The 20,203-nt window shown below is 29.1% G+C and overlaps 1 protein-coding gene across 1 annotated transcript; it reads left to right on the forward strand.

Annotated features, from left to right (window-relative positions):
• Nucleotides 1-863: 863 nt before the first annotated feature.
• On the forward strand, nt 864-20,037 carry LOC123294013 (condensin complex subunit 1). The gene is made up of 19 exons (XM_044875067.1): nt 864-1,059; nt 1,118-1,252; nt 1,320-1,501; nt 1,722-1,858; nt 4,342-4,486; nt 4,563-4,814; nt 6,223-6,381; nt 6,448-6,618; nt 6,695-6,857; nt 6,925-7,087; nt 7,219-7,635; nt 8,250-8,471; nt 8,542-8,657; nt 9,792-10,318; nt 10,496-10,875; nt 11,153-11,425; nt 12,068-12,335; nt 17,491-17,920; nt 19,957-20,037. The coding sequence occupies exons 1-19, from the start codon at nt 942-944 to the stop codon at nt 20,019-20,021; spliced, it is 4,323 nt and encodes a 1,440-aa protein (XP_044731002.1). The 5' UTR covers nt 864-941; the 3' UTR covers nt 20,022-20,037.
• The last annotated feature ends 166 nt before the right edge of the window (nt 20,038-20,203 follow it).

Consider the following 20,203-nt stretch of genomic DNA (forward strand, 5'->3'; position numbering starts at 1 on the left):
CGTGATTGTAAAATGAAAATGTCTATGGAGATGGGCAGATGTATTAGGAAATGTATATTATTTTAAGTATGCCAAATTTAAAAGATGGTACGAACGTTTTCGAGAGTTTATTTTACGATGACTGAATTTTGGATATTTGTGCTATTATTATTAAAACAATCGAATTTCTGTCTGGCAAATTCAATTACATTTGCTAACTATCAAAGTAAATCATGATAAACTACAGCCTTAATAGAATGATTGAAATACTTTTTTTAATGATTAAATTAATATCTGACGCAGTGTTAGCAACAGTAAAACTGTATGGTAATTATAATTTATACTGCTAAAAGTGCATGAAAAATAATTTGATAAAAATTGTCTTGTGATTATAAATTTAACAATTTTCGCAACTTTCAGATTTCAGACATATTTCATTCCTACCAAATTTCAAACACAAAATTAATATCCAAAATCCAACCGTCTTGAAATCAAGATATTTGTTACGTTGCTATCTCTTATCCGACATTTCTACTGACGAAGATCTATAAATTTCTACTAGGGAAAATCTACCGTTTTAAATTGGAACCCTTTTAAAGGTCACTCTAAAGACATAAAATATCGTATTAGGATATTAATGTGAGCTGTATTAATGCAAGTTAGCTTTGAAAAAAAATAACAGAAGCGAGATTAATATTTTTATAACAACACCGCCGGGCTACATCTAATAAGTCTATATATCAAGGCAATTTTGCAAACTGTATTACCAACAATGATAGAACTTATGTATTATTTACCACAAGATGACAGCACAAATTATTACCGCCGCTATAAACAATTTAAATAATGAGACGGTTATATTTTCAAAGTTTGGTTATGAAATGAATGAGTTTTTGTTGTTTGGCGTCTATTTTTTAAAATATTTTAATTTGTTGTTTTTAATATATTATTAAATAGGAAAAATGTCCCATTTTAAATTTCAAATTTTACCAAAAGATGAGTTAATGCAAATGCAAGAAAGTGGAATATATCGTGTACGTGATGTTGCAACGATAAAAGATGTTCCAAATAGATTGCAGGGTAAGCTAAACAACTTTCAAAAAGTAATAATTATTTTAATGTTTGTTTTCATGTTTAGATGCTAAAATTGGATACAATTCAGATGGGCCGGATTATATATTGGAAAATTTTGATACATATTTTGCAATATTGGTTCATGGTAAAAAATTAGAAAAACATATCATTGATAAAGGGTTTGAACAAATATTAAGATGTAAGATTATATCAAATTTTTTAATTTAAGTTTGTTGTTTATACCATGTTTGAACTTTTTTTTGTAGCATTTAAACAGTTTGTACAGAATTTAAAAATTATTTTGGATGAAGAGGATGAAATGAATGAAGAACAACTAATCAAACTGTGTAATGTTTTACAAATGACTATATATATTTTGTCTGGATTTATAACCGTATACGATTCAATTTACAGTAATAAAAATGACGATAATAGTGTATTTGAAAAAGTAATTTAAGTTTTTTTATATTGTTTTGCGGAGTGACTATTTTGCACGACAGGCTTTTTTGACCCTGTCAGTTTGAGTTCACCGGTTCGATTACACTCACTGATGATGAGTTCAATATTTTTTAAGCATGCTTGTGTACATGGATGCAGGCGAATAGTCAGACCGATGTATTTTTTATAATTGAATTTTGTTTTTGTGCTAATTATGCGTTTATTTTTAGAAAAAGCGTGTTAAAAAAACTAGAGATGATAATTGGACTGAAGAAAAACATGAAACATTAGTTCATATTTACAATTGCATTCAATTACCAATTAATAAATTATGGGATCCACCAATTCCAGAATCAGAGTTTACAAAGTAAGTATGTTAGGTATTCAACTTTTAAACTTAAGTTTATAAAATGTATATGATTTATTGCGGATTCACATACAGGCTGATGTGTATTAAAGTATACAGGAAATAAATTGCTTTCTTTTAGTGATTGGATTTGCAATATTTGGGTCTAAATTCAGATAATCTTTATAGATATAATTCGTATATTGTTATGTGGTTAGTTGGTAAACTTTTTGGATTGTACAAACTATAGGATAGGGCACTTTATCCAAGTAAAGTTTGAAAATCTTTTTTTTATTACAAAATACTCTGTGATATAATAATTTCGACCTACCACAATATGTATAATATGTTTGAATATTTTCCTTAATCAATGAAAATTAAACAATAGCTTACTTTGCTAAAGTTAATTTATTTACACTACTATTATTATTAATAGGGAATATTCATGTATTTTTTTTAAATATTTTTAATTCATTGTTTACACCGTTATAACAAGGTAAAAAATATAAATACTGCTTAAAAATGCTGTATTTAAGTGTAAAAAAATATTTAAAATACATTATAATTTTGAGATATTTAAACGCAGTTTTTTGGCGCTCTCTGTTGATGACGTATAAGTACGTGATCTGTCAATTGGTGACAGTTCAATGTATAATTTACACTTTAAAACAAGTGAAAACAAACAATTGACTGAGTTAATTGTTGAAATACCATGTATAGGCAGTGTTGATAACTGTTACATTTCACATACATACATATCTGACATATTTAACTGATATTCTCATATAATGCGCAAGTGTTGATGCGCAATCGTTTGTTTTTTTTGACGTCATGTAAATAACAAAAGATATTCACTTTGATATTCCTATATTAATACATACTATAAAATTTGTACCTAATTAACGTCCTCGTGGGTAAACAGTGATGTTTACAAAAAAATGTTTTAAACAAAAGTTGTTTATTTTTTTGTAAGGAACATTTTTTACATTAAAACTTTTATTCTATCTCTAACGGTTTACAAGATGGGTACTACGGACCCATGACCTAATTGACCCATGTTGCTCATTTACGAACTTGACCTCACTTTTTACGTCCTAAGCACGGTGTAAAAATTTCAGCTTGATATCTCTTTTCGTTTTTGAGTAATCGTGATCACAGACGGACGGACAACCGGAAATGGATTAATTAGGTGATTTTATGAACACCTATACCAATTTTTTTTTGTAGCATCAATATTTTTAGGCGTTACAAACTTGGGACTAAACTTATAATACTATGTATATTTCATATATACATGGTATAAAAATGAATTTACAACATAGAATTTACACTCGTTATTATTAAGTTTTCTAATAAATGGCCGTAGAATAGTATATTTTAATGAAATACCATATAAAATGTAAGTAATTAATATCATACAGTATGTCAACAAGTTTGACAAACCCGTACGATGATGTCAGGTCCGTATAAAAATTTGAATTTCCGTTTTAGAAATTTTTAAATGCCCTCACTGAATTTGTACTTTTATTAATTAATTTTGAGTAATTAAAAAGATAATAATTACTAAAATAATGGTTTAGTTGAAATGTCCAGTCATTAAAGTTACGGAAGAAAAATATTTAACCAAATTTAAATTTCATGAATATTCCCTATTATTACTAATTTTTATATTGCAAAAGTACACTTATGTGATGGTTTTAGTTTTAACTAAATCCTAATGTAATTCCATATGAATAATAACTTTTTGGCAGCTTATTTATACTATACATTGGATGCGAAAATGTAAGCCAATTTTCTGATTATACAAAAAGATTTAAAATTGTTTGTTTATAAGAAACGAAAATGTTATTAATTAATATATAAATTAAAATTAGATATTATAAGAATTTATAAATTAAGCAATGGTGGCATGTCATCCGGGCATTGCATTATACACTCTATTACTCTTATTAATTGCTTTGTGGATCAAAATTTCACTCCCTCTCCATTTAGTAATCATGAACCGATTTACAAAAATACTTGATTACATCGTTAATTTATTTTATGTAATCCGTCCCTGCAATAGAACCCTCAAAAAATCGGAAGAAAATACAACTAAAAACAGAATTTTTGATTCAAATTCTGCCGTATATATTTCCGGTTGTCTGTCCGTTCGTCATCACGATATATCAAATACGAAAAGAGATGTCAAGCTGAAATTTATAGCGTGCTCAGGACGTAAAAAGTGACTTTGAGTTCGTAAATGGGCAACATAGGACGATTGGGTTCGTAGAATCCATTTTGTAAACCATGTTAAAGATAGAACAAATAAAAAGTTTAAATGTAAAAAATGTTTCTTATAAAAAAATTAACAACTTTTGATTGAAACATTTTTTCGTAAACATCATTACTTACCCATGAGGGCGTAAGTTAGAACACCTTACAGAATATCCACCGGTTTTGTTACTTTACAGGTAGAATTTGTTGTATTATTTTTTTTACCTTGACTCTTTTTAATTTTCTAGCTTGATATCAAACACATGTTACAAAGTATTAGAAGATCCTATGGTCAAAAATTGTAAACCTTTAATAGAAACTGTATTTCAAATGTTGGGAACTTTGATTAAAGAATATAATCATGGTTTGGATTATCCATCGCGTCTTGTTAAGGTATCTAACAAGTTTGTACTTAAATATTTTTAGAAGTGAATTGTAGAGAATATAAAATTTTAAATGTTTATTTTAGTTAATTCAAAATCATGAACATTCAATTTCACCAATTAGCGTTGGAGTTCTTATGCTGGTTAGAGATTATGGATGCAAAAGTTTAATCAATCGTTTGATACGTGAAATAGTTGATTGGCAAGTGAATGACAGTGTAAATTTAACAGCGGCTGAATTAAAACAGTGTTCAGCGTTTTTAGTTGAACTTGCTGCTTTGCTACCAGAAAAAATTGTACCTGAAATAATGTTTCTTGGAGATCAACTAGATAATGATGTAAAGCTCTACGATTTATATTTTTTTAGTAATAAGTAAACGTGAAAATAACATTTCAATTAATTTACACGCGAATTATTTATTTTATTTTTGATGCGTTGTCAAATCTCTCATGTAAATTATATTAAAAGTTATACGTGATACTGAAATTATCATACTGCAGTCATTTTAAACCGTTTTATCAACAAATCTCACAAAATACAAACATGCTGGGTTAACTTTCAGAATGAGATAGAATTATAATTCTTTTGTACTTTCAGCAAGAGAAAAAAATTCAGTATAAATACCAATATTTTTCTGTATTTTCTGCTCAGAAAAGCTCTGAAAAGAAATATGTCATAAGGCTGAAAAAATAACGCCTCCGAAAAATTAATTTGTTTAAATGACTGCCGTATTGTAAATTAAGCCAAAAATGTATTCAACAAAAGTCAAAATTTATATCAACTAAATCGAATCCCCTTCTTTAAAAAGTGTTAATTAGTGATTCAACGAATTAAAATATACAATTCGGAATCACATGGCGTCTAGAAAATTAGATAAAGTTAGTTTCGCATCGTTAATAATATCGTTTGCTTCAGTTTGTTAAGGTAGTTCCTCCGCGACAGTCCAGTCAAAAAGTTTTGGACTAATACTATCATTCAGCGCATTAACTGTGCTATGACTACTATGACTATACCATATATTATTTTCACTAGACTGTAGTTCCTCACTACTGTATCTCCTATACATATAAACACACACACTATGATATATACCTTTACCATTAGTCTTTATATCCTTTCCACAAAAAATAATCGCTAAAACGAGTTATTTATTTAAGTTTTTTATCGAAACTATATGGTAAATAATTTTTATTTTTTTTTTTATATATTTTCTAAATATAGTATTCTACATTATATTAGTTTTTCATAGAGATGGTGAACGTCATTCATTGATAAATAAATATAATATTTGTAAATTTGTGTATTTTTATACGCTTCTCCCATGTACACGTACAAATTGCGTCACTTTTAATTGCTAATATCTCATGTATGACATGGTAAATCATCTTCTAATTTTAACAGCATGTGTATTATGAATTAAATATTTTATATTCTGAGTTTTGAGAAATTCTTGAAATATCACTTTCGTCTAGGTACTACCTTAAAGCGATATTTCCAGAAAGTGAACAGATCCGTGGTTCAAATTCCGGAGTGATATAAGTAGTTTTTATTTTTACACAATGCTTCATTTTACAATTTTCGTAGTTTTTGTGATAACGATCAAAAAACTAAATCAATTTTTTTTAAATAGAATGCGAAAATTTCACAAATTTTTCTAGATATTATTCCGGAGTAAAAAAAAAACAATGAGTTCAATTTGCCATTTAATTATCGCTGAGTTAAATACATTCGTATTAATTTTTTAGTCGTATCAGTTTCGGATGACAATTCTAAGTATATTAACCGAAGTAATTACAGTTCTCAGTGGGGAAGGTTTAAGTGATGATGCCAAAGATCAGCGAGATCATCTTCTGGAACTTTTAGAAGAACATTTCTATGATGTAAATTCATTTGTGCGTTCGAAGGTATTATTTTTGAATTCATGTTGTTTACCAATTTGTATATTGTATATGATACGTTTGTTTTAACAGGTGTTACAACTTTGGGGTAAATTACAACAAGAACAAGCTATTCCATTATCTCGTCAACAAATTATTTTAGTAAAAGTGATTGAACGGTTGCAAGATAAAACATCGAATGTGCGAAAACAAGCCATTGCCACTGTCAAGATATTTTTGGAATGTAATCCTTTTGCATCTTCGGTAATTTTATCTTTTAAAGATATTTAGCTTTTTATTTTTAGCGAATAATAATTTAATATTTTCCCTTTTTAATTAGTTAAACATGGAAGAACTTAAACAAAAATTAACAGATGAAACTGAGAAATTGAATGAAATAAAACAAAAATTGAATGATTGCGATCCATCAATGGAAAAAAAACAACATTGGGTTGAAATTCATAAGGAATTAAGAGATTTTCTGCAGAAAAAATTAGAAGAAGGTAAATTTTTTAAATTACGTCAATTTTTTATCCTATATTTTAATTTTTGTGTTTATACATTCAACAGAATCTGAAGAATCCGATGATTCCGTTGACGCAACTCAATCGCGATTCGAACTTAAAGAAGCCATAGAACAAATTGAAGGGTTGTTATTTCAACGTAAATATGAAGAAGCGTATACTATTGTAAGCTTGGCAGCCCAACGAACTAACTATGTTAATACTCAGAGGTAGGTATTTTTCTAATATGGTATCATTAATTTACAATTTTTCGTTTGATTCTGCAAAAATTAACAAGCTGCTGACATTATAGCAAACAAACATGGACTAAGAGAAAAATTACATTGAATTAAATTTTTAGGAAAGATATGGAAATAGACGATCAAATTGATTTATTATTATTAGTTTTCCATAATTTATTTGTGGAAGCTGGTGTTATGAATCCACCTAGTGTTACTGCTGAACAATTACGTGAATTAAAAGAACTACAAGAGAAACAAGAATCAATTGTTTCATTTTTTAATGCTAGTTTAGATTTTACAAAACTATTCGCGGAAGCTGTATCAATCATTAAAAAATTAATTCGATCGAAAGTAATTGGTGAATGCATTGAAGCAATTGATTTTTTTACAACCGCTAGAAATTTCTCGTTAAAAGATAATCTTCATGGTGTATTAGAAATGTTATCATTGGTTTATCTAAAGGAACAAGATCGTAAAGAGGCTGTGGTTAAAGCGTTTCGTGTAATGTTTTTATCAACTTCAGCAAAATCTGATAGGTGAGTTTGATAGGTTATTATTTTTAAAAAACAGATATTTATTATTTGATTCAAGATTCGTTGAGAATCTATGCATCAATTTAGGCATTCAATTCTGGAAATGCAAAACTGTCGACATAATTAAGTTTCAATTTTCCCAAAGTTATAAAAGGCATAGTGACTTGAAAAATTGTAGCTTCAAATTGATTCTAATTTTATACTAAACCCGTCTGATAAAGGGGGTCAAAGGAATCAATTTACGTTGAAAAATTATATACGAAATCGTTTTACTTATATACTAATTTTGTTAATGTTAAAAAACAAGCCATAAAAAACAATTTTGTACCTGATTTTAAGGAAATAATTTTATATTATACAAATTATATATATGTTTCAAATAAGCCCATAGCATGAAATATGTGATAAGGGCTTTGATTTGAACCCTATAAATTTAAAACTTTGGTGAGTCTGTAATTTGGACCAAAAATGCGAAAATTGGTTCAAATTTTTGCAAAAATGACACATTTCATTAAAAAATTTAATGTTCTCTATATCTATCTCACTCAAAAATTTGATATTTAAATAATGTCTTCGTTTATGGACTGACGGTAACACAGCGTGCTCGAATTTTTTAGAGGTCATTCGCTGCAAATTGTAAAAAACCTAACAATACTCCTACAAAATATCCAGAAAGAACATTATTTTGCTCTTAAACTAATTATTATCGATTGGGTAAAACAAGGAGATATCAGAAACGAAGAGATAAAATTATTATGGGAACGTTTTACATTAAAACAGCCAGATACGTCCGAAAATGATAGCCGGGCTGCTTTGTTGCTGTTGGATATTGTGGCTGAGTAAGTTTTAAATTTGATGCTTTTTACATTGCATTTATTTTATAAAACATTTTTGGTATTCTTATTTTAGGGCTAAACCTGAAATTGTAACAGTCAATTTAAATGTCTTAACTACGGTTCTGCAAGATCGTGGATTGGAAGATTTTCGTATAGCACAAACAGTCGCATCAATGTTAGCCAAATTAGGTATTTAACTTTTCGTTCAAGTATTTTAAAGCTACTTAACTTATTTTATTTTAAAATATATATATATATATATATAATTTAAATAACCAATTTACTCTCATAAAAGTCCAAAAAATTAGACTCTACACCTATGCAGTGAGAAGTGGATCTGACTGCATAGATTGTTTTTAATAATATATTCAAGTATAACTAAGAGAAAAAAATAATATATTTTTTGGAAGATAGGGATGTTTCAAAATGCACGATGATCGATTAGAGGTTGTTTAGTAGCACTTTGACGGTTATTGTCGAGTTCTTAATATTTCTCTCAAAATCATTTTTTATTTTATTTCTGTTGGATTATGTATGTTAAAGTCTCTAAAATTGTATATATAGAATCAAATGTAAATTTTTAGCGAGTGTTGAATGTCAGCGCTTGCATTATTTTTTTTTTTTATAAATTAGAATAGTTTAAAAAACCAACACAATTATGGCGTTGGTTTTTGAAAATTTTCGATAATATTTTTAATATCTCTATTTGAAGCCATCTTTAACAGTTTACAAGGTGGGTCCTGCGGTTCTAAGACCCAATCGACCTATATTGCTCATTTACGAACTCAACCTCACTTTTTACGTCTTGAGCACGCTATAAAAATCAGCTTGATATCTCTTCGTTTTTGAGTTATCATGTTGACAGACAGACAGACAACCGGAAATGGACTCTTAGGTGATTTTATGAACACCTATACAAAAATTTTTTTCGAAGCATCAATATTTTTAAGCGTTACAAACTTGGGACTGGACTTAGTATACCTTGATATATATTACATATATATATATAACGGTCAATTCATGCAGAGAAGCATTAAAAAAATCAAATTTTCACTTTATAAACCAAGAGCTTGTGAATTTTTATAAAGTCCAAAGAATAAAACGCCGCTGCCTGTAGTCTCTCTTGGAGTATGTTTTGATTCGTGCTCATTTCAATGAATGAGAGTTAGAGAGCTAATTTTCATTTTATGTAAAATAAAGCTCTTACTCTAGATTAGGATAAAAATCAACACTTATCACGAAATAAATTATTTTATTGATTTACAACACTTAACGTGTAATACCTGATCTAATGTATTTATTTGAATATTTTTTATCCATTAGGGAAAACAGTACATGCTCCACGTGACAATAAACCAGGATTTCGATACAATCGTGAAAAGGATGAAATTGTACAAATTTTTGAACGTATTTTAAGGGAAGGATGGAAAATCAACGATTGTAATTATTTAGCCATGTCTGTAAAAATTATTGATTTCTTTTATGAGTCGTGTGATCACCCGGATAATATCTGCGAAGATTTGTTAAAATATTTCTATACAGAGTTGTATGATTCACAAGAAGCAGCCAATAATAATGCAGTGCCAGCTCATATGATGTTAAAATTTGTAACATTTTTGGGTCATGTTGGTTTACGACAACTTGTATTTTTGGATGTTACCATTTATAAAGAACTAAAACGACGTAATTTAGTTCGCGATCAAAATGATCAGACAAAAAAGGCTAAAGATGCAAAAAATGAGGCAAAAAAGAAAAGAAATCGAACTACGGATGTGTCATTATCGGCATCAGTACAACCAAATGATACAGGTGTTAGCACACACAGTGCATCAATTAGTCGTAAACAACAGGTAAGCCAGGAATTTTAGAAGTGGCGGTAGGAAACTTTTTGAAAAGACACCTTAAAAGAAGCAAAGCTTTAATGTTTGCAATTAAATTCAATTGAATTTAAGTCTTACCAATTGAGCCAAGTAATTTGTTTTTTTTTTTAAGAAGATAATTAAAATTCATGTTATTTTTTTTAACAGGCTGCAATTGATGAAGAACAAATGGCTGTTGAAGGTGCTGTAGCAGATGATGCCGACGCTGAATATATATTTAATGTACTTGAGAACGTAATATTATCAGAAGATTCCCTACTTGGTAAATTAACGCATTTTCTTGTGCAACTGTGTCAGAATCCAAGCAAATGTTCCGATCAACAAGTAATGACCGCATCCGTACAAGCGTTGACCAAAATGTTAACAATCTCACAATCTTTTGCTGAACAACATATACAGCTTGCATTTACAATCTTAGGCACAAGTAAAAATGATTCTATACGTAGTAATGTCATATTAGCCTTAGCCGATTTAACAAAACGTTTTCCAAATTTACTTGAACCATGGACACCGTACTTGTACAAAAGGTATTTATTGATAAAAAACTAATTTTTTAAAATGATAAACTTGACAACGACAGAATATTTTCACATGTTTTCATGTTTCCCACCATTTTTAGGGATAATAATTTCAATTTTTGAAAATTTTTTTCTGTCATTCATAATATGAGAGTGTTTGGTTTAAGTTAAGGGAAAAACTTACTTTTCTAAACAATTTTACTAGTTGCCTGTAGGACAAAAATGTTGTCGAGCTTTCCGTTTTTGAAATGAAAAACTTTTCGTTAATTTTTTTTTTTTTTCGTAGCTTACGTGATGGATCAGTGAGAGTGCGTGAAACAGCCTTAATGATATTATCACATTTGATTGATCACGATATGGTTCGTGTCAAAGGACAAATTAGTGAAATGGCATTGTGTGTTGTTGATAAAGAACCACTCATTCAAAAGAATGCTAAAGTATTTTTCCGACAACTTGCGCAAAAAGGAAATGCTTTATACAACGTTTTGCCCGATATCATTAGTAAATTATGTGATGCATCCGCTGAAGTATCAGAAAATGATTTCAAAACTATTTTAAAGTAAGTAAATAAGTTTCACAAAGTTTATCTCAAAAATTTCCATTTAACACAGAAACAAATATTTTTATTTCTGCAAAATGTAATAACATTTTTAGTAGTTATTAAGAATAGCGGTTGTTAAGGTAGTACTTTCGGTAATAGACTTTGCATTCAGAATTTAAAGAAAACTTGCCTTGTTGTCCATTATTATATCATAATTAACTAGTTAAATATTTAGGGACCTTCAGAGAACTGAAAATCTGAACGTCCATTTTTGTGAAATAAAATTAAATCTGTGATTTCCCATAAGGATCAATGTTAAAATATCTTTAGAATATCTTTTTTCAGTTCTCTGAAAAATCCTAAAAATTTAACTGATTAATTATGATATAATAATGGACAACTATGCCAAGTTTCATTAAATTCTGAATGCAAAATCTATTACCGATAGTACTACCTTAATCATATTTTCCTTGAAATTATAAACGTATAACGAAACAAAATAGTTCAACGTCGGCAGCAGGATCTTCTTCTTTTCATTGCTTCTCTTTTATTCTTAATGATTAATCATGAGTGTTAAACAATATAATAATGTAAACTTTTTATATCATCTTCTTAAAAATATTTGCTAGACTTGTAATTGTATTTTTTGTTTGTTTGCAGGCATCTTTTAGATTTAATTCAAAAAGATAAATTAATGGAATCGTTGGTAGCAAAATTATGTGTACGATTTAGGGTATCGACAATGTCAGTACGACAGTGGTATGATTTAGCGTATTGTTTAAGCATCATGAATTATAATGATAAGGCGCTACGGCTGTTAATTGAAAATGTTCCAACATTTAAAGAAAAGTTACATGATCAAAAAGTTTATAATTATTTTAAACATATTGTGAGCGTTGCAGCCAAAAGTCCGAAAGCTGAGATTAAGGTAGGATGTTCTTTTTTACTTATCATTATTTTACTCAGAAAATTGATGCTATTATCTATTTGTATTTGTTTATTTTGTTATTGGACTTATTTTCCCTACGATCAGGATATTAATCTGATATATGAGTAGGGTAAGCTAAATTAAATCAGTGTTTCTCAACATTTTTTAAACACTTTTAACGATTTTATAATTTTTATTATATAAATTTCGAAAATTTGGCGACACACTTTAAGAATTTGGCGACATGCAAACTGAAGTAATTTTTTTTTTGTAATGTAACTTGGGGCATCCTATAAGAATTTTTTGAGTTATTTTCGAAAAAGGTTATATTTTCAAAGCGGGACTATACTTTCGCTAGCCGAAAAACAGCAATAATTTGAAACTTTTTTCCATTTTTCCCTCGCAGTTCGAATATTTTTATCGAAAATACCATTCCGGGCAAAGTTAAAGTAAACAAAATTTAGCATAGCTGATGTGCTATTGATATTTGAAAAGTGATTGACAGCTTGATTTAGCTATCAAAGCCCTTATATTTGTAAGCCACCTCAGATTGTGTGGCGATATCTATAAATGATCTGTACTCGGAACATGAAAGAGTTCTTCGGCTGAAAATTAGTCGAACTAAACTTACTGTTTTTTCGAATCATTCATTTTTCAAAAGTGTGTTTTGATCTCATTTCTCAAGGAAATCAGCAAAAATTTTATAGTTAACACGTAATTATTATACATATAAGTAGAACTGTTGATAATGTATTAATTTTGAGCAAGCATTTATTGCGTAACATAACATAAAAAAAATAGCTTACTTAAATTTATGTATATTGATCATTTAGTGATGTTACGGAAACCGATTTATGCAGATATCCGTCACAAATAAAATATTTCTATTTCTATACAAATTCGCTTTTTTACGATTATTTTACAATTTTTAAGGGTTCCGACATCCAATGAAAAAAAGGAATCCTTATAAAATCTCTCTTGTGTTTGTTTATCTGTTCTCCTGCCAAAGCCTATTTTCTCCGAATCTACTTAATAGTAAAATTGAAATTCTAACTTGACGGATGTATAGGGTAAACAATCGATTCTGTTTTTGGAGATTAGTTTCGGAGGGTAGGCTAGAAAGCTAAAAAAAAAACTTTTTTCCAAATGTATTATGAGACAAATCAAATGAAAGGACTCGTTATAAGGAAAAAACAGAATATAAATTTCATTTTGAGGGTTAATTTTTGTGGGAGAGTGTAGATTATTTTATGTATTAAAAAAATTCAAGTATTACATATTAATATTCATAAAAGAAGATAAATTTTCGAAACCAGAATTCAAAAATATACATACAACATATTCAGCAATTTTCGTCTACAATGTAATATTTATTATACTATATACTTTTATTAGTTATCTCACAAATTTTGATTAGATTAACAAAGCTTTTGACTTTCTGCGATACTTTTTCAAACCACCCCCAAAATGTTGTTTGGATCGTTCTGATTAAAAGGTTTCACGTACACAAATTTTTTAACCTTCAGTTTTCGAGGTACGGGATATTAAAGCTACACATATATTATAGTTATGGTATATGATTACCGTGTGTGGTATGTGCATATATGTAATACTAAAGGTATATGGGCAGTTGGTACGGGAAAGAATGTCCAAACTTTACGGTGCCGACAATATTTGTTTTTTCTCTCGTTCGAGACATTTTATCTATACTGCGCATGCTTGAAATTCTCTAAAATATGGTAACCATGGTTACCATTTAAAAATTTTAAATAGTGCGCACGAAAAATGCGCAGAGCTGACAAATGCGATCGGAAGAGTGAGAGAACGATACACTATCTGTTTGACTTAATCCGAACGCCTTCCACTTATAGGAACTGCCCATATACCTTTAGTATTACATATATGGGTATGTGTGTGTGTATGTTTGTATTATGTTATGTTGTCTTGTTAGTTATTAAGATGGTCATATACAATCTATGTAGCTTTGATCGCCCATAGTTCGAAAACTATTCGTTAAAAAATTTTGTGGCTGTGAGAGCTTTTGATCCGAATGACTCGAAGAACATTTTAGAGAACATTTGAAAAAGTTTCACAGAAAGCTAGTCTGTGAAATTTCTGTCCTATCTAATCATGCAGGATTCCTTGTAATACTAAAATAAAGTAAATTCGTAGCAACAAATCTTCATTTTACCAATTCGGCACTCCTCTATTTGCAAGTTTAAGAATATTAAATACCAATCAAATATTGTTTAGTTGTGTATAGGGTGTTCGTTTAAATACATCCGTTTTTAACTCAAGGGTGTCCGCAGCCAAAGAACCAAAGCGGGGAAAGACGAAAGGTACAAAATATGAATTATAGGAAAAAAATTATAACAGCCACGAATTAGGTGTGAATTTTTAGCTCCTATATTACATAGGAGCATAGGCGGGGAGACAACTGCCCCTTTTGGCGATGCCTTTACGATTAACCACAACTTTTTTGTCAGTTTTATTTTTCCAAATGTGTATTTTCAGTGGTTTTGAATTTCTTGATTCGTTGTTCACGATGGTCAGGTGTGATTGAAATTGTATTAACCTTGTACTAAAAAAAACATTTTTGGTGGCAAAATGTAATTTTTTCAATTCTTATTCAGTTCAGTTTTAAAAGGATACAATGATGAAACATCTTTTCAGACAACATTATAAGGGCAATTAAAACGCGCCTCCTGAATTCCTTAAATGGTATGTATAATGCTCTACCAGATAGAGTGCAGCTAAAAATAGGCCGATTTATCTAAACTTGCCTTACTACTGGGTTGTTCCATTTGAGCACCAGTCGTCCCCAAAGTAGAAAATTTTGAAACTGAAAATTGAACATAAAAATTCAATTACGAGAAGTTATAGAAATTCGTTTCGGATAATCCTTAAAAATTTTGGCTTTTAATGATATATTTTCCAGATATAAAGAATATTTGTAATAATTGACCAAAATTTTGATGATATAATTGCTTTTAATGATTAAAATTGCAAATTCCCAGTGAACCAAGAGAGTAATCAATTCTTACATAGAGTTCCCCTATTGCTGCAAACAACTTAATCTAGATTTTGTACTTTCAATACTTTTCCGCTGAAATAGAACTTTGGAATGTTTTAGTATTAATCATGATTTTTAAATGGGTTTTTATGTGTCTGATAAAGCGTGTCACCATACCAGGACAAATTTTGGCAAAATCGGATACTCAGGTTTCAGGTTAAAAAGAAAATTCTAAAATTTCAACTTTTGGAGGCGCAGGAGGCTCAAATGGGGCAACTTAGTACCCAGACAAGTTTAATTAATGGGCCTATTTTAGTTTAAATTTCTTAAAACTCTAAATATAGTAAGATATTGCCATCCTGATCAAAATTATAATTGGAATAAATATCCTTCAGATTACCCATAAGACAAGGTAGTCACATGCCTACAAGCACGGTGTTTTACTTTATTTTTAATTATTTCTTATATGATTCTTCTTTTCGTCTTTTTACCATTTTTGGAAGCACATTATGGAGATATTTTACTTTATATTACAGACGTATTGTATAAGTTATCTCGTGAATGAACTTCGTGAAGTTCGAATTGATTTTGAATAAGATATGCCTAAACTTTATCAATTTGAAGGAGTTATAGAGACAAGCATTAAAATGTCGCAAAAGTGGCTTTTCCCTTGGGAATCTCTTCTCAATCGATGAAACCAACCGCTGCTTTTAGAATATTATTCTGCCTAGTAACAATTTTGCATACTGTATTTCAGATCATTTTAACTAAAAGCAGCCGCTAATAATGTCCAAAAGCAGAGAGAGAAAATAGATTGGAAACCTTCGAAGCCCCCATAAATCGTGTTCTGAAGCAATATCGCAAAAGCAATTATTTATAATAAAAATACTCGGTTCGATATCACCTTGTATTTCCAGTTATACACTCGACAACTGATAATAGACTTAGTGGAATAATATTTGTTATTTGACTATTGTATTTGTAATACATGACAATAATAATGTCGTACATAACTTTAAATAAGCGTTTTTTTTTATTACAATATCATGTTGCAATTAATGCTTATTTAAAAAGAATACATCAAATTCTACTTATCAACATTAATTATTGGCATATCGACTGTCAATTTTTGTTGAATTGGTTTTCGTATTTTATAAGTCGTAAACGTACTCTTATTTCACACGAGGATTTGGTGTGCCTTTTTCCGCACAAGTATTTTGACTCACTATTTCCGAATTTTGAGTTCAAAATGTACTAAAGTGGTGTTCGTGACAAATTTTTGTAAAAAAATGTAATAGTTTAGTAAAAAATATACATAGACAATTAAGTTACGAACCAGAATTATTTCGAATTTTCCAAATGTCTTTATTAGGTCCAAAGTTATTATGAAACAATATCCGACTATATTTATTGTACAATTATATACTACAAACCTTTTCTTTCAATAAAAATCGAAGATAACGAGAATACAGTAAGTTTCTTAAATTTAGCATGGTTCATTTCGCAATAATTCTAGATTTAATAAAGATTTTTGCCAGCATTATATAGGTATTCTTGTGGATGAGTTTTGATAAGTTAAAATGAATTTTGAGTAATAAGACATATCTAAATTTTACAGCCGATTATACAGTGTGATCATTTCAAAAGTAATTCACCCTTCATAACTCCCCCTCGATATCTTAATCGACATGTTTACATTGAAAGCAATAATAATCATATCAGGTCAAGAGTTATTAAGAGTGGATACTTTTGAAATGATCACACGGTATATACCTATCTACAGCTCTCCATTTATGTGAAAATATGTAAAACTTATTTTTGAATTTTTATGTTAACCCTTAAGGTAGATTCTGTAATATTTGAATATAGAAATATGAAAGGATTGACCTACTTTAAGGGTTGTAATTCCCAAATGAATTATTTTAAAGGATTAAAATGGCCCATTTGGACTATTTGATCAGAATGATAATATTGTCCGGAAACTTCGAAATTTTAATTTTCCCTCATTTTTATCAAAAGTAATTGTACTATTCAGCATTGATCTGAAAAGAAATTGCTATAATATCTATAGATCAGATTGTTGGAAAATTATTAAAATGAAGTTATTTTAGATTATTAATTTTTTTTCAAATTTCATTCTAGGAATTATCAGCGCAATTAAATGAAAAAATTGAGAATTGTGTAAAATTAGATGGTCAACCACAAAATAATGAGAATTCAGAAGAAAATGGCGATGAAGATGCTCCTATAAATGTTTCAAAAGCTCCAAAAAGTACTAAAAAACCTAAAAAGAAAACTACCAAAAAGAAAGATACAAGTGATGAAGAAAGCGATGATAATGCGGCTGGTCCATCACAAGCTAGCTCGTCTGCAAGATCGTATACTAGGCCGAAAAGAAGATCTGCTAGAACAAATGCTTCTACGCATATTTCAAAAATATTTGAAGAAGACAGTGATTCCAGTAGTAATGACATTCCCAGTGTAAAGGCATCAAATCAGAAAAAAAGTACAAGAGGTTCGTCTAAAAATGCAGGAGACTCAGATGATTTTGCGACTCTTTCGAATGCTTCAGGTATTTATAAATTTAACTGTAGGCAGAAGTTTAAATATTTAATACGTAAATTAATTTTCAATTTCAATGCCTTGTGTGTTTCTAGTGGGGAAAAGTAAGTGAAAATAGAATAATCTGCTGCAAAAGCCACTTTTAGACTATTTTTTTAAAATCTGTAGAAATCTTGAAATGAGGTTTCTAAAAAAAGTTGTAGAGTTTTTAATACAGAAAACATTTGTGTATAATTCTTGCCTCTCATAATTACCAAATGCCATTAATTAGGAGACCACAACCTGCCTCTACTTTTTACATTCATGTGACAATTGCTAGTAATCTTCGAGCTTGATTTTAACGGAAGATATGCATATAATGCGAGAGAGTCACATGTAAAAATCATTTAAAATGACTTAAAAAGAAGGTACAAAATTTTACGTTCAGATCTGTATTAACGAACAAAGCAAACCTGACCTCTAGAAATCAGTTTGGACTAGAATAGTATAGTTGTTAAGGGCAATACATAAATTACGTCACATTTATTTTACGATTTTTAAATCCCTCCTTCCCCCTTATCAAAGATGATCACATTTCTGAAGCCCACTCCCTTCCTTGGCGTGACAGATTTTATAATTTAATAGAAATAATTAAAATAAAACAGCAGTTAAATTTTTTTTTTCTTAAATTCTTAATAAAAATCTTGAATAAAATCAATATCAATTCAAATAGTTAAAAAAAGACCGTATAATAAAAACTGTTTTTATGGGTTAGTTTTTTTTTGCTTTTACATATAAATTTTGCGCTTATATTTTGAATTTGAACATTTGACGACACAAAGCTTTTGATACTCCCCCCCCCCAATCTGTTGCCACACAATGTCACATTTCGTTGACCCCTCCTTTAATGTGTGACGTAATTAATGGACGATTCCTTAGTGGAAATAAGTAATAACTATAAACTTTTACACACAATTACGAGGTACCCTTTTACTTTCAAGAAATGATGCCAGAATGAAACCTTGTGCAAAGAGGCGGGAGCGTGGATTTTCTACCTTAAAAAACAGTTTTGTATGAAAAACTTGGTTATAATAATTTATCGAAAAAATGTAGGTAAAAAATGTTTGTAAAATAACAAAGCTATTCATGTGTTTTTCGTTCGTGTGAAGTCAATAATTAGAAAAGTTTAGCGAAAGTAAGCCTGCATTTAATTTAGCTGAAATGAAAATTTACACAGAATTAGTTTACATCCCAAGGTTACTTTTAAGAAGCGATGACACTAAGGTAACTTCCTCAAGCAGGCGGAGAATTGATTGCCTTCTTATCAGGCCCTGTTTTATTCTTTCTGCATTTATCGTGTTCATGTCACCAAACTATAAATCATAAGTTAATTTTGAGACTGGATTTAGAAACATGAGATTTGAAATTACCAAACTATTTATTTTCAAGCCGCCTTTCTGTCATTTTCGGCCCTCAGAGAGCCGGTAAATGAAATAGATGTAAAATTATCTTTTTAAAAGTTAAGTTAAAACTTTAATTTACCTTTAAAAAATTATAAACAAAGTATTAAAATTTTTTATCTATTTTGACGTGATCTTGTTATGTATATATAAGTGCGCTCCACGAAGCCAAAAAATTTTACGCTAATTATTTAAACGTTAGTTTACAATGAAAACGAAAATTCCAGAAAATTTCTATAATTGACCAATTTGAACTAGTTAGTCAGACTAGTTAATCGGAGGTGAAAAATGAAGTAAGACCGACTACTACATTGAGTGGCACATAAATTGAATTTTTTTTTTTCAAATAACAAAATCTTTTTTTGAGGAAGTCTATTGGCCAGAAATTCAAAGATAGTGGATTTGGCAAAGATAGTGGATATTCTTCATATTAAAATAATTGATTAACTCCCAAAATTGCAAGGTCATTACTTGTATAAAAATATGGTACAAATTTAAAAAATGTTTTTGATTCGAATGCATTAGTTTGACATTTAATAGCGTTTTCCTAGACACTAAATAAAAATTTTTAAAGCCTTTCATTTACAATTAATTTTTTTCTTTTCAGATGGTGATTCTGGTGTCAAATCCTTAAGAAAGTCTAGAAACAGAAAAAAACAGAAAAAAAATTAACAGATTTTTAGATATTATTTTATTTAACTTGTAATTTTTATTTGATACTCTTAAAAATCGTTAATAATTTTATATTTTTAGATAGTTAATACATAATTTTATATTTGTAAATAAATGATTTTCACTCTATAATTGTTTTCTATTACCTGTAGACCTATGACTTATGATGGTTACGTAACTTT

This window comes from Chrysoperla carnea, chromosome 2, assembly GCF_905475395.1.
Source record: "Chrysoperla carnea chromosome 2, inChrCarn1.1, whole genome shotgun sequence".
NCBI classification, from domain to species: Eukaryota; Metazoa; Arthropoda; class Insecta; order Neuroptera; family Chrysopidae; genus Chrysoperla; species Chrysoperla carnea.

Bases quoted from the DNA above. Each gene is read 5' to 3' on its own strand.
- LOC123294013 (XM_044875067.1), top strand. From the start codon at position 942: ATGTCCCATTTTAAATTTCAAATTTTACCAAAAGATGAGTTAATGCAA. The intron at 4,815-6,222 runs GTAAAGCTCTAC...TTAATTTTTTAG, and splicing joins GAGATCAACTAGATAATGAT to TCGTATCAGTTTCGGATGAC. The intron at 7,088-7,218 runs GTAGGTATTTTT...TTAAATTTTTAG, and splicing joins AACTATGTTAATACTCAGAG to GAAAGATATGGAAATAGACG.